The sequence below is a fragment of the Ursus americanus genome, chromosome 2, assembly GCF_024610735.1.
Source record: "Ursus americanus isolate L20-20 chromosome 2, mUrsAme1.1.p, whole genome shotgun sequence".
Taxonomy (NCBI): domain Eukaryota; kingdom Metazoa; phylum Chordata; class Mammalia; order Carnivora; family Ursidae; genus Ursus; species Ursus americanus.
Genome location: NC_142128.1, coordinates 30,291,078 through 30,305,710, shown reverse-complemented (window position 1 = coordinate 30,305,710; position 14,633 = coordinate 30,291,078). Strand labels below are relative to the sequence as shown.

General features: G+C 52.3%; 1 protein-coding gene across 1 annotated transcript in view; it reads left to right on the top strand.

Annotated features, from left to right (window-relative positions):
• The first annotated feature begins 9,364 nt into the window (after positions 1-9,364).
• The window catches only part of SHISA9 (shisa family member 9), a 266,704-nt gene continuing 261,435 nt past the window's right edge, over positions 9,365-14,633 (top strand). Inside the window, exon 1 of the mRNA XM_045777902.2 lies at positions 9,365-10,050. Within this exon, the coding sequence (XP_045633858.2) occupies positions 9,365-10,050 (686 nt within the window). The remainder of the gene's footprint in view (positions 10,051-14,633) is intronic.

Here is a 14,633-nt window from a genome sequence, read left to right as displayed (position 1 = left end):
CTGCAAAAATGTAAATCTTGGTCAAGTCACTCCTGCTTCAGTGACTGCCCAGTGCCCTCAGGTTTAAATTCAGTGTCCCCCTGCCTCCCAAAACCCCTGTTTGATCTGGACCTTGCTATCTCTCAGCCTCAACCTCTAGCCCCGGCCCTGCCCTCCTGTCTTTTTGCCTAACTCACTGAGGAGTGATCCTTAATCTGGAACCCAGCACGGGCATTACTGCTTGTATGAGTTTCCTCTTGCTGTTGTCACAAATTACCACAAATTCAATGTTTCAAAGCAAGAAGAAAATGTATTCTCTTATCCTTGTGGAGGCCAGAAGTCCAAATTGAGTCTTAACAGGCTAAGATCAAGGTGTCAGCAGGCCGATTCCTTCCGGAGGCTCCAGGAGGGAGACAAGGCCTTCCTTGTCTTTTTTCAGCTTCCTGGGCTCGTGGGACCCTTCTCCCATCTTCAGAGGGCATCACTCCAGCCTCTGCTTCTGCCATCCCGTCTCCTCTTCCTCTTTCCTAGCCAGATCTCCCTCTAGCTCTCTAAGAACACTCGCGATTACAGTTAGGGCCCCCTTGGATAATTCAGGTTCATTTATCTCAAGATCCTTCACTTAATCACATCTACAAAGTCCTTTTTGCCAGGAACTCTGTTTGAGGTTCCAGGGATTAGGACTTGGGTATCTTTGGGGGCCATTATTCAGCTCACCCACCCTGCCTCCCTGAATCCCAGGATATATTAAATACATTAGGCACTCCCCTGGTTCCCACAGGATGCTTTACTTTTCTAACCATGGCGTCTATTATATGCATTACTATTGTTTATTGAGGAAAGAACTGGTTATATACTCCCCAGTTCTCTTTCCTTCTCTGAGCACAGAGGAACGCTACATTTCCCAGACTCCTTTGTGCTTAAGTTGGGATCACGTGACTGAGTTCAGCTAATGGAATACTGCGGGAATGATGTATGCCACTTCCAGACATGGCCATAAATTGCCTCACTCCATCCTTCTGCTCTTTCCTCTATGGCTGCATATGGCCTCCACACGGCAAAAAGTAAATGATTTCATGATGGTGGAGCAACATGATGGGGAGGATTTGGATTCCTAAGTCATCATATACTTTGTTAAGCCACAGAGATTTTGTGGTTATATAATATAGCAGATGACCTACCCTGCCTAATAAGTTTGTCTTCTTTTGTTTCTTTCCTTTACCAAACTATAGGCTCTGTCCGATTTTCTACTGTATCCCCCACCACTAGCACAGTGCTTGGCATGAAGTGAACATTCCCTAAAGGCTTGCTAAGTGACAGAGGAGCAACTGGATTCAGGATGAGGACGTGGGGGAGCTAGGCGAAACTAGGGAGCTGTGCCATTGTCACTGTGAGACATGACGAGGGCTAAACTGAGGAAGGAACAATGGGGATGACAGAAAGGAAGGATGTGATTCTTGTTCAGGAGGGAGAATTGACAGAACTTGGTGACCGATAGGATACGGAAGTTGAGACCAAGGATGGTGCCAAGGACCTCCCAGTATACCGGTTTGGACACATGGCTGACTACTGGCTTGGGGCTTGTTCTGAACCTGTAGCTGAAAACACAGCTTACATAGCTCTCTGTGACGGTTGTTTCTCTGGCTGTGTAGAAGCCTCCCCTGGAATACTGTTGGTGGGGCAGTCTTGTGACATGGAGATTTTCATTCTACTGTGGTTGGGAGTAATGGGATTCGGACTCTGTGGTTAGTCGGTGCATGTCTGTGCGTCTGAATGTTTGTGTCCCCTCAAAATTTGTATCTTGAAATCCTAATGCCCAGTGTATGGTATCAGGAGGTGGGGCCTGTGGGAAGCGGTTAGGTCATGAGGGTGGAGTTCTCATGAATGGAATCACTGTTTGTGCAAAAGAGACCCCACAGAGATCCATCACCCCTTCCACCACGTGAGGATACACTGAAGAGATGCTGACTATGAACCAGGAAGAGGGCTGTCATCAGAATGTGACCATGCTTGTGTCTTCTCTTTATTTTTTTGGAGAGAGAGAGCACAAGAGCATGGGGGGTGGGGAGAGTCAGAGGGAGAGGGAGAGAGAGAATCTTAAGCAGGTTCCATGCCCACCTCAGAGCGCCAACATAGGGCTTGATTTCACGACCCTGAGATCATGACCTGAGCTGAAATGAAGAGTTGGAAGCTTACCCACCTGAGCCACCCAGGCGCCCCGACCATACTTGCGTCTTGATCTTAAACCTGCCAGCTTCCAGAACTGTGAGAAATAAATTCCTACTATTCACAAACCACCCAGTGGATGGTGTTCTGTTAGAGCAGCCCAAATGGACTAAGACAGTTGATATGGCTACTTAATCCCACATCCCTGTATGCGTGTCCCTTTTCAATGCAACTTTGCCGCTCTTCCAGTTAAGAGAAGTCTATTTCCCTCCTACTTGAATATGAACTGGCTTATGGCTTGCTTTGTGCCAACAGAATGTTCTGACCCTGGGTCTCGGTAAGTCTTGCATGCTTTGTTTTAGTGATTCAGGACCCCTGCCAAGGCCCCATGTGAAAAGGCTAGCCTGATGGCTTAGGAAAAATCTCATGGAACAAAGAGGACCCGTTCCAGCTGATGGCTGTCCCAGACCAACAGCACCCTGGAGACCTGACCGTTAGCAGCAAATGCATGAGTGAGTCCAACTAAGACCAGAGGAACCATCCAGTTGATACCAACCTAAGTTGCCAACCCGCAGAACTGTTAGTTAAATAAAAGAGTTGTTATTTTAAGCCACTAAGGTTTAGGATGATTTGTTACATGGCAAAAACTACCGATACAATCTGTATTTGTAGGCACTGGTGGGAGCACAGAGACATGGGTCTGGGGAGCTGTGTGGTTTCCATCTAGCCTGAGCGGATTCCCGGGGATACACCTTGTAATTTTACCCAACGTAGCTAGCTGGAAAATGCATGACCCTAAAACCTATTTTGGTTTCCTACTACAGTTAGAGGGACTTAAATTATTCAGATAATTGCTTCAAACCGCCGCTTTACTTGTGAACAAAAGCGAGGTTCTTAAATTAGTCATCCCCGACTCTGGGATTTCATGCACAGTAAAATGACCAAAAATTGGGGAGGATAAGTTTTCTAGTTTTTCCCTGATAAGAAATATTTTAAAAATGCCACACACACACACACACAGTCACACACACACACACACACACACACGATGATAAACATAAGACTAACATCTACGAAAGATGATTAAGTATAAGACTAACATAACTTCAGAAAGTGAATTATACAAATAAAGTCTACAACTGTTCAAAGAGGAGCTTTCTGAACATCTATTTCATCAACCATAATTTTTCTCGATTTTCTATGGACCAGTGGAAATTTTACTACTGACACCTTCCGTATTGTTCTTTGGACTGACATTTGAGGACTACTTTTAAAAAGAATCTACCAAAATTCTTCCTGCCCCGTTGCTGAGAATGCTTGCACACATTTAACTCAGGACTGCTGGAATGTCACCACCGTGAGAAGCTTTTGCGAGGGAAGTTGGAGCTAAACATCCCCCTCTAAGTTCCCATAAGCTCGACCTCTCTTTCTGCCCGAGTTGCATCCCCTATAGAGAGGACCGGCTGCATAACGGGTGGGGCCCCATGTTCAGAAACCATTTAGAATTTCAAGGTACCTGCAGAGCAGTGGACTAACCCTGGAGCCCTCCTGAGCATGGGATCCTATAAGATTTCATGGCAGGTGTATTCTCTCTTGCCCTGGAGATTCTGACATCCTCAAGGCAAGGATTTTGTCTTAGCCATCTCTCTCCCCAGTACTTAGGGCAGTGCCTAACACCTAGTAGGCCCCCTCAGGCTTCCTGTAATAAGAGTGACCCTTTACTAAGCCCGGCAAAGGTTCCGTTCACTGTGCTAAGCAGTCTACACCAGATATGAAGCGTCTGTAATATTCCTGGGGAAAGGCACCGTTCTTATTCCCATCTTATAGATGGGAAAACTGAGGCTGAGAGAAGTGACGTGACTCATTTGAGGTCACAGACCTCAGATGAGAAAGAAGCAGGATTTAAACATCAGCAAAGAATCACTGGTTCTCAGTCGATTTTGCAATGTCTGCTTGTCAAGAGTTTTTGTTTGTCACAACGGGGAGCTGCTACCGGCATCCAGTGAGTTGAGCCCGGGAGTGCTACTAAGGGTCCTACAATGCACAGGACAGCCCCCCATCACACAGAATGATCCACCCTAAAATGTCAGTACCGCTGAAGCTGAGAAACCCCATCCTGATACCAAAATCCACATCTCCTAAACACCAGGCACTTCACATTTCACTATAAATACACCTTTAATACTTATGCCCACTGAGCCATGGGTTTGATGTGCCACTATTTTTTTCTGCTACACATTGAAATAAATACAAAACTATTCAAAAAAACCTTTGGGGTAAAACCAAAAATCATCTCACATACCTCTTGTAATCTGGGGAAACCATACTTCAGACCCACTTCACTTCTTCCGTAAAGGATCCTTTATCTTTTTAGAGTAAGAGAACAAAATATATCAAGTCAGCGTGTTGCTTGAGCATGGCAACGGCTTGCCCCATTTTGGCTTCTGTGGGAGGAAGTCATCGAGGGGACATGACCTCTGGCTGACCCCCCCCGAGCTGGACATGGGCAATCAGAGGCTCCTCACCCCTCCCCTGTCCTTCGGATGTATATTCCACCCACCGCCCTGGAACTAGGAGTCTATTTCAAGGATGTAACCTTGAGAGAGCAAAGTGCTGTTAAGACCATCTGGACCGTATCCTGCAGACCCCCACTGAAGCCTCTATATAATAGAAACTTGTAAGATTCCAGCAGGCAGGTGCAGAGATCCACTGGTCTTGCAGGGCCCAGGACAAGCCTTGTAAGTTCCTTTGCTTACTACCCTTGCCACCTGCCCTTCTGGAGAGGTCTGCTTCCTTTCTTTGGTCTTTCCCTGGGCTCCAGCTATGGGGGTCCAGTTTCGATTTGGACCCCAGTAGCTCTTAAGGTTTCAAATCAACAGCTTCTGTGACATCTCTCTCTCTCTCTTTTTTTCCCCTCAAGGCTAACAGTTGCTAAGAAACCTTTCTGAAACCCTAAAAGCTATCTGATGAGGACTTATTAACAAACAACTCCTTCCAGTGAGGGCCACGGCACACATCATGTAATATGCTGAGTTGCTTATGGACCCTGGTTGCAAGTCCCGGTAAGTAAACATTCTTTATAACGTTGTTCCCTTGCCCTAATTGTTGGGGAATACGGTTTTGGTCTTGTTGCAAGCTGTACTGCAATCTGACATAATTAAGCCTAGAGCGAATGAGAGTCTTCTTTAGATATTAAAAGTGCCTGTGTTGTAAATAATAATGTCATCATCTCTTTCATAGAAAGTACTTTCATTAAGAGCTGCATTTTAATTTCAACACATTTGCATGAATTCATCTGGCTAGTGGTGGGGGGTGGTATTTGATGATTTTTCATCTTCCACGAACTTGCCAGGTGTCTCAGTTGGGAAGTTTATAACCCCCCCTCCCTCCAGGAGCCCTGAAAGAAATAGTTTCTCAATCACGTGTTCTGAATGGGGGCACGTTCTCAATAATCACACATCTATTAGGAGGTAGTGACTCTATTGATTTGAGTTGACATACCCAGACGAAAGGGACTTTCTTCTGGGGCGCCTGGGTGGCTCAGTCAGTTAAGCGTTTGCCTTCAGCTCAGGTCATGGTCTTCCCTGGTTAAGCGTCTGACTTCTGCTCAGGTCATGATCTTGGACTCCCTGCTCAGTGGGGGAGTCTGCTTCTCCCTCTCAGTCTCCCCTCTGCTCAAGCTCTCTGTCTCTTTCTCTCTCAAATAAATAAATAAAATCTTTAAAAAAAGGGGGGGGGACTTCCTTCCTTTAAAGAGTAAAATGAACCTAGACGGTTCCTCCCTCTTATAAACGTTTTTCAAAGGCTTGGGAAACAGGCGTGGGCAATATTCCAGAGGGGCAGCGGCTGCCTTGGCAGGCAGGAGCAGCAAGGAAATTTGGTTTGGGTGAAGCTCATGGGGGCTGGGGCAGGGGTGTGTGTGTGTGGTGTGAGAGCAGGCTTAAGGTTTGGGATCTGGCAAATAAGCCACGAGGGGTAGATCAGATCCGCTTCTTTCCCTAGCAGGATCCCTGCACTCTCCTTGTCACAAACAGGGGGCAGTCTCTGTTAATTAAAGCCAGGAACAGCAGCCCGAGGAGTCTCCTCTGAGGCCCGGTCTCAAATGTCCTGGTGACAGGCAATATTTTACAGAGATCGGAGGCAGATTCTAAAATGGACTTTTCTGTCTAGATTTTGTCTCTTTTCGCTGAGGTTTTTTTCTTTTTTTCTTTTCCTTTTTCAAATCAAATTTAGAAGCGTGTGAAAACCCCCAGCTCTTGGGGGAAGGTGTCTGTGACCTACTCTTCTACCGGGCTGTTGCCCTAAGCTCCCTGCCCAGATGCTGGCTGGGAGATGCCTCAGTGGGGTGCAATGGGGTGGGAAGGCAGGAAACCAGAGATTAGGAGTTGGGCAGTCTGCATCTAGCCCTGGCTTTCCCATTTGCTGGCCACTTGACCTTGGACAAAGCCTTTAACCCCTCTGAGCCTCAGCTTTCTGGACCTTGGCAAGCCTGCTGGAGTAGCCCTCCCCAATTCTGATTTAGTGCGTAGAAATATCCCAACCCCTCTGTATGGTCCCCACAGCAGAAACTCCATCGTCTCTCCCTTTTCCTCTCTTGGTTTAACACCAAGGGTCTTGCATCTAAGATCTTCACAAGTTAATCAAAGCAGACTGTAAATATTTTTTGAGTGCTTCTCACATCCAGCACTACTGCAGGCGGTGGGAGACTCTGCAGGACTCAAGGCCCCCTTCTGCCCTGGCGTTTATTACCATTTCAATGTGGGGAGACAGACAGAAACCAAACATATATTATAACATCAGGTGGCTAAGGAGCCTGGATGCCTATTTTAGGAAGGCACTACTTGCAGTGGTTAGAACACAGGCCCAGGAGTCAAATTTCTTGGGTCAAAAGCCAACTGGGGCACTTCCTCCCTGTGCTACCGTGGGCACCTGGTTTAATTGCTTGGGGCCTCAGTCTCTCCCTCTGTTGTGTGAGCCCGGTTATATTACCTAGCAGATAGAGTTAAATGAGATCAGTCCCTCAAATGTTTTAGCAAATATTCCCAGATTGTCTGCTAGATGCTAGGCACTGCTCTAAGCATCTGTGAGGAGGTGATTTTAGAAAAGACAAGCTTAGTGGGCATGTTGCAAGCACTGAATAAATGTCAGCTATCATTAGCTCTCACACACCAGTGCTTGTGTTTGTAGGGACTCACACAGTGGTGGTGGGTGTGGGTCGACAGACGCGCCACACTATCCTATTTTGGGGATCCCATTATGATGGAGCTGATGAATTTAGACTAAACAATCTCACACCTTGTCCAGGTGGGTTTGGGACAAAATACGGCCCATAATTCAACACGTCTTCTAGGGCTGGTATACTCCTGGATATGCTCCATCAGTGTTGGCCTGGCTTGTTTTGGCTGGAACAGGGTCATTCTCTGCTAGTCTTTGGGAAGACAGTAGGCGACATTCTTCAAAGAGAAGGCGCAATTAACCAAACTCCCTCTCATGCAGAGAAAACCTGCAGTAGAGGCCAACAACCCCCCCCCATGCTTTTGCAACTAAGGGGACCCCGTATGTCATTTTATTTGTGGCCCATCTTTTTGGTGCTTTGAAAATGCCCCAGAAGCCCCTGACTGCAGCCCAATGGAGGGGAGGGTGGTGGAAACATCATTTCCCTGCAAATCGCCAAGCCCTACTGCAAAGTGTATACTTAGTTAATGCAATTAAAAACAAAACGCAGGGGCGTGTGGAGATCTAAATTCGGTGTAGCAGCTTTGGTGCAAATCCTGTTTCGGGGGCTACTGGAGTCAAATTCAAGCAGAGGAAAGAAGTGGGTGAAATGGGAGAGGGACGACGGATGACTAGAATCGGCTGAGTGGAGAAGGCAGATTTGGAAATTCCTGATAGGCGACCAGAGGGAGGCTGGAAGCTGAGGGCGCAAGGCCGGACTCCGCAGCACCGGGTGAGGATGTCTGGGGGGCTCGGTGAGCACAGGGGCCAGCCAGCTCCGGAGACCCACGCGGGGGCTCCAGGCGCGGGAGGGTGGCTGAGGCTGGGTGCCCAGGCCTTGCGCTGCACCAGATCTGGGCGCGCAGAGGCGGCGCCGCGGTGTGCCCTCCTGTGGAACGCAGGGAACGCTGCGAGGTCGTAGAGGGACAGAAAGTGCCAGGTCCAGGGGCCTAGGAGAGTCCCAAGGAAAGACATTCCGGGATGTGGGACGTGCCACTGCCTCGGCCTTGTCTGCTGCCTCCCCCCTACCCCCTGCGCTTCTTTGACTGTAGTTGGTCCCACGGCCCTCTCCCGGGGGTGCTTACCCCGGGCCCAGTGTCTTGCTACCCCGCCTTCCCAGCTCAGCCTTAGTCCTCGGCTCGTCCCAGGGAGTTGAACCATCCGGAGGCGCGCCTGGCTGGAGGGCTCAGTCGGGGAAGGGTGAGGGGGCCCGGTGCACCTGGAAAAGGCGAGCCTGATCAGACTGTGCCCCCGTCTGCCTTGGAGTGGAAGCCACTTAGTCTGTCCTTATCCCCTCCGAGTCACCCCTTCCCTGGAGGGCAGATTCGAGCCGCAGCCCCTGCGCACGCACGCCTGAAAAAGCCACGGGCGGAGCCGCCTCTGCGCCCAGAACAGGTCTGAGCCGCGCCTCCCGCCCAGAGAGGGCGCGGGAGGTCCCGCAGCCGTCCTCCACCTGCCGGGAAACCCGAGCGGTGCCTTCAGCCCCGGCGCCTGCCGAAGGTCCCTCCTCCCCGCCCGCCAGCCTAGCTCAGCTCTGCACGCCCCCCAACTCGCTCCCGCCCGCCCGAGTCACCTCTTCCGCGCCCCCGCCCCTCTCGAGCTCGCGCCCGTTCCACCCCCCTTTCCCTCCTCTGCCCGCCCTCCTCCCCCTCCCCCTTCCCTCCTGCCCTCCCTTCATTCCACAAGTGTTGCTTCGCTCTCTCCAGCGCACTTGGCGAGCTGGAGAGGTGAGAGGGATCCTGCGAGCGGGCGCGGGGCGGCTGGTCCGGAGCCGCCGGCGGAGGGCAAGCACGAACAGGCCGACTCTCCCCTGCTCTCCGGCCCCTGCCTCTCCCCGTAGCCGGCCGGACCTGCACCCGGCGCTTGCCCCCGCTCATCCTCCCCCCGCCCGGCCAGGCGCGCTCCTCCCCGGCCGGCCCCTCGGCGCGCGGCGCGCTGGAGGCGAACGCGGACTGAGCCGAGCGCAGTGGCCGCCGACCACCGAGCGCCCCGCGCCGCTCCCTGCATGTGCGGCCCGCGGCGGCTCGCAGCCCCCGGCAGCAGCCTCGGCAGCTTCGGCCGCGCCTCGAGAGGCGGCTGCAGCGGCTCCAGCGGCGGCCGAGCGGCCGAGCCCGGGCTGGGAGACACGATGCGCCGCGTCCTCCGGCTGCTCCTCGGCTGCTTCCTCACGGAGCTGTGCGCCCGCGTGTGCCGGGCGCAGGAGCGAGCGGGGCACGGGCAGCTGGCGCAGCTGGGCGGCGTGGTAGTGCTGGCGGGGGGCAACCGCTCCGGGGCCGCCTCCGGAGAGGCCGGCGAGGGCGCGGGGATTTCGGACGCGCCCCCGACCCGGGCGCCCACGCCGGACTTCTGCAGGGGCTACTTCGATGTCATGGGCCAGTGGGACCCGCCGTTCAACTGCAGCTCGGGCGACTTCATCTTCTGCTGCGGGACTTGTGGCTTCCGGTTCTGCTGCACGTTTAAGAAGCGGCGACTGAACCAGAGCACCTGCACCAACTACGACACTCCGCTCTGGCTTAACACCGGCAAGCCCCCCGCGCGCAAGGACGACCCCCTGCACGACCCCACCAAGGACAAGACCAACCTGATCGTTTACATCATCTGCGGGGTGGTGGCCGTCATGGTGCTTGTAGGCATCTTCACCAAGCTGGGGCTGGAGAAAGCGCACCGGCCCCAAAGAGAGCACATGTCCAGGTGGGCTGCCTCCCCCCTCCGCCTCCCCTCCGGGCGCCGCTCTCCCTGCTCTTCCCTCTCCACCTTTCCCCGGGCAATGGCGCTTCTCCCTCCCCCCCCCCCCGCGTCTCCGCTGGGGGAGGTCGCCCGGGAAAGCCAACTTCGGCTGGGAGCGCGGAGAGGGGGCGCTGGGCTCCGCACAGGTGTGGTTTTGAGCGTGTGTATGTGTGTGTGTGTCGGGGGTCTTTGCCCCCTTCACCCTCTCGCCGCCCCCTCCCGGCTGGGATTGAAGCGGACCCGAGACGCACAGCCCAGGAGCCCGTTGCCCCGAAGTCTTGGGTTTTGGGGAGGGGTCCACCGCTCGGATTCCACATCCTAGCCTCTAGGTAAACAGGGCAGGCGAGCCCGAAAGAGAAGGGGGGCGTGTGTGAGCCCGCGCGCGCGTGTGTGAGGGAGGGAGGGAGGGAAGGAGTGTGTGCCGCCTGCAACTCGTAAGGCTCGCGAAAAAGAGGCGAGGGAGGTGGAAAGAGAGGGGAGGGCGAGAACAAAAGCCTTGCCTGGAGCGGCCGCCTCGCTCTCCCTGAGCTGCCGGGTCCCTGGAATTGAGACCTCGGTTGCCTCCCCCGTGCCCAAACCCCTCGCCCCTTTCCCGGGTCATCACCTCTCCCTACTGGGGGCCGAGGCCTCAGCTGCCCCCTGAGCCCCTTGCCCGGGTTGGCACGGACTCCAAGGGCGGGAGCCCCGCTCACACACACACCCCCTCCGCCGCCCCCCAACACCCTGATTCGTCAACTTTCCCGGTTGCCTTATTCATTATGCAAGTCCCAGCGCGAGCAAGTCGCAGCAGATGGGAAAAGGCATTTGGGGATTAATGGAGCTATTTGCCTTTTGCTTTTTAAAAAAGTGTCTAAATTGATTCGCACAACCCAGTAACTTTGGAGGCGGAGGACACTGCCCCGAGGACACAGCCCCCAGACCCTACAGAGGCCAGGGTTGGCGTGAGGTCTGGGCGGGCGGGGTTGAAAAGCGACAGGCTGTCTTCGAACAGCTGGATGGTTGGGCGCAAGCTTGATCTTCTTTCCGAGTGTGGGCAACGGGGTCGCCACGTGTCCCCCCCCTCCAGACACACACCCGCCCCACACCTCCGGCGGGGGCCCGTGTGTGAGCGTGTGGATGCACGCGCTCCGTGCGCCTGCCTAAAAAATCTGAACAAAGAGACCCACCAAAAATAGGCGAAGGAACATTACCACCTCACTAGTAATTATTTTCTATTTATACGCGGAGTATCCGATGACTTTTTTTTTTTTTCCAGTGGGGAGGGATTTGGGGGAAGAGGTGAAGAAGTTGCTCTTGGTTTGGGTCAGCAGGGAGGCGTGGATGGATGTTGGGGTCTTGAGGCACAAAGTAAGCTTCGAGGGTATTCAAGGAACCCTGACCAACTAAGAGTAACACGCTGGCCCCGCCCACCTCCTGCAACCCCAAGATGCCCCGTCACCAGCCTTAGCGGCGAGTGCTTCACGTCCCCGCAGTCCCCGCCAATCCCTATGGCTTCCCGGGGTCTGTGTTAAGGTGAGGGAGGAGTGCCGAGGCAGGACTGCGGCAGGCAGGCAGCGGGTGTCGCCTTGGTAGGAAGAGAGTCACCCAGGGATAGGTAGGCTGCCTTGCAGTTTCGGGTTAATTCCTCTGCCGAAATATCCACTGAGCCTTTTCCTTGCAAACCAGCGCTTAAAGGAGCCCTCCTGGGTGCTGGGATGGGGGCTGGGGGGTGGTAGGAAAGGCGGGAGAAGGGAGGTGAGAAGGTGGGAGCCCAGCTAAGGGTGGGCGGCTCCCTTTGGACGTCTGTGGGAGAAGGTGATGCTAGCTTCGGGCCCTCTTTGATCTGGGTGTTCCTGTGGAGACAGCACTCCGCAGCAGACCTAAGGGCCCAGCAGGGACTCAACTTCCTGTCCTGCCCCCTTGCAGCTCTGTCAGGAGAAAAAGAATCATCCAGCCTAGCTGGTTGCAGCCACTTTCTTCTGCAGGTACCAGGAAAGGGCTGTTTGGGGGTGGAATCTGCCAGCACCCAGTCCTCTGGTAGGAGCATCAACGCGGCTTCTCCTCTGTACACATTTTGGGAATTCCAGAATGCAGTGAAAGTGTATTCTCTTGGAGAGAAAGAACAGTTGATTCCCCATCCCCCCCATCCCAGGCTTGAACTCACCACCCTGAGATCAAGACCTGAGATGAGATCAAGAGTTGGAGGCTCCACGGTGGGAGTCACCCAGGTGGCCCCAAGAACAGGTGATTTTTATTGGCAGTTTCCATGGTATAGTGTTCAACCCTGGCTTCTGTTTTGAATCACCTGGAAGGCTTTTTAAAAAACCCTGTTGCTAGGGGCCCCACCCTAGACAATTTAGATCAGAATCTGTAGGGCTGCGTGAAGCCTGTGTACTTTTATAAAGCTCTCTAGGCTTTCCAATGTGTGGCCAATCACTATTAAGGAAAAGGAACTAACATTTGCCAGGCACCGTACTAGGGTGTGTGTGTGTGTATGCGCGCACGCACGTGTGTACGTGGGTATGTACGTGCGCGTGTGAGTCCATGCGTGTGTAAACCTCTTATTTAGTGCTGGCAACTATAAGACAGGTGCTGTTAATTCTCATTTATAGATGAGAAAATCCTGGCTCGGTTTGGGTGGCTGGCCCAAGGTCATGGAGGAAACTGCAGTCCCCAACTCCCCGGTTTCAACTGTGTTTTCATTTTTAGTGAGCATTTGTGGGGGCGGGGGGGGGGGCTCCGAAAAACGCAAAATGTTCTGTCCAGAGAGATTCCAAATCAAGGTAGGTCTGGGGATGAGTCCTAGAAATCCGCATTTAATAGCCTCCCTGAATGGCTCATAAAAAGTGGCCTCCGCGTTAACCAAGACTGTTTTGAGTTTGGGAATAGCTTACAGGGTTGGGAATGGAGGAATTAATCCAGTGCGACTCTCTTGTTTGCATTCTGTTTGTTGTCTGCACGTGTAGGGCTTTCTGTGTGTTTGTGATCCTGGGAGCTGCCCCAAGGACCGTCCAGATGCATCTTGCCCTGTTGATGAAGTTAATCATTTGGAGTCCCAGCCACAGCTGGAGCTCCTTAGCTGTTGCCTGTAGGGGCTAAGGGGCGAATTGGGTGGGGCCGGCACACCTGAGCTTGGCCTCAGAGAGGGTCGAAGGTGGCTTCCAGGTGAAACTGATGTGCTGGCCGCAGCCTCTTAATTTATTTTGTCTTGGGCTGTGAGGGTTACTGAGATGAGGGGTTTGTTCTCATTTTGTCAGGCCGCATCCTCCCTTCAAAGACTTATAGCCCCTTGCTGTCCCTATGTCACCAGCTGCTCCTGGGACCCCGTGCACTTGTGTGATCCCAGAAGAGGCCTCAATGATGTCAGTTTTCAGGCTCCAATCCTGGGCATGTGACTTGCTTCCTTCTGGACTGATTGGGACTGAAAGCAGGAGAAAGTAATTCCAGGAGCTGTGGGGGTCTTGCCCACGCTAGTGTAAGAACTCCATAGACACTCACCAGCTACAGCAACGTGACATCCCGCCACTATTTATTGGAAGGAGAGATGGCAAATGGTGGCCAGCTATGGTTACCAAACGCCACAGACATGTTTCGTTTGGTCTGCAAGGTATTTCTATCGATGTGTTCTTATTTTTGAGTTTCTCTCCCTTTTTTTTTTTTTTTATTGTGGATCATTTTAAACATACAAAAACCACCCCCCAGACTTGAAAGACTAATAAGAATGAAGTCCAGGATAGCCTTCGAGGTTTCTTACCCCAGTACCACCAACATTTGGGGGCGGCTCATTCCTGGTGGCGGGGGGCTGTCCTGTGCAGTGAAGGGTGTTTGCCAGCCTTCTTAGGCTCTACCCACTAGGTGCCAGTAGTACCCACCCCACAACCCAGCTGTGACAGTAAAAAAATTTTAAAAATGTCCTCAGCCATAGCCACATGTCATCAAGGGGTAGAAACACTGCCAGTTGCGAACTACAAATCTAGACAGAACAATCATTAGTATTTTGTCATATTTGCTTTATAGTGCTCTCCGTATTTTCATTTTCTCTCTCCTTTTCTTCCTCTTTTCTTCTCTCCCTCTCTTTTTCCTTTGTGTTTCGGCTGAAGCATTTGAAAATCAGTTGCAGACATGACACTTCAACCCTAAATACTTCGGTGTGTGATCTCCTAAGAACAAGGACATTCTCCCACACAACACAATTCCAGTATCACACCCAGGAAAAAGGACGGACATTCCATCATATCATCAGATATCCAATCGTATTAAAATGTTCCCAGTCATGCCAAAAAATGTCTTCCAGAGCTTGGGGTTTCAATCAAGGATCCAGTCAAGGCTCACTGCATCCGGCTGTGAAATTTCTTTAGTCTCTATTACATATCGTGTTTTAAAACCAACTTAGAACCAATTGCCAACGTTTAAAAGCTAGGAGTTTTCACACAGACGTCCAGATTTCTGACTTCTCTTGAGAAATTGGCAGGTCCGACAGCACTGGACCTGCATTTTCCTATGGAAGCTGCTGGTTGCCATGAGTGCTTTACGAAGCTCACAGGTTGCCCTGGGTCTCCACCCCCCAC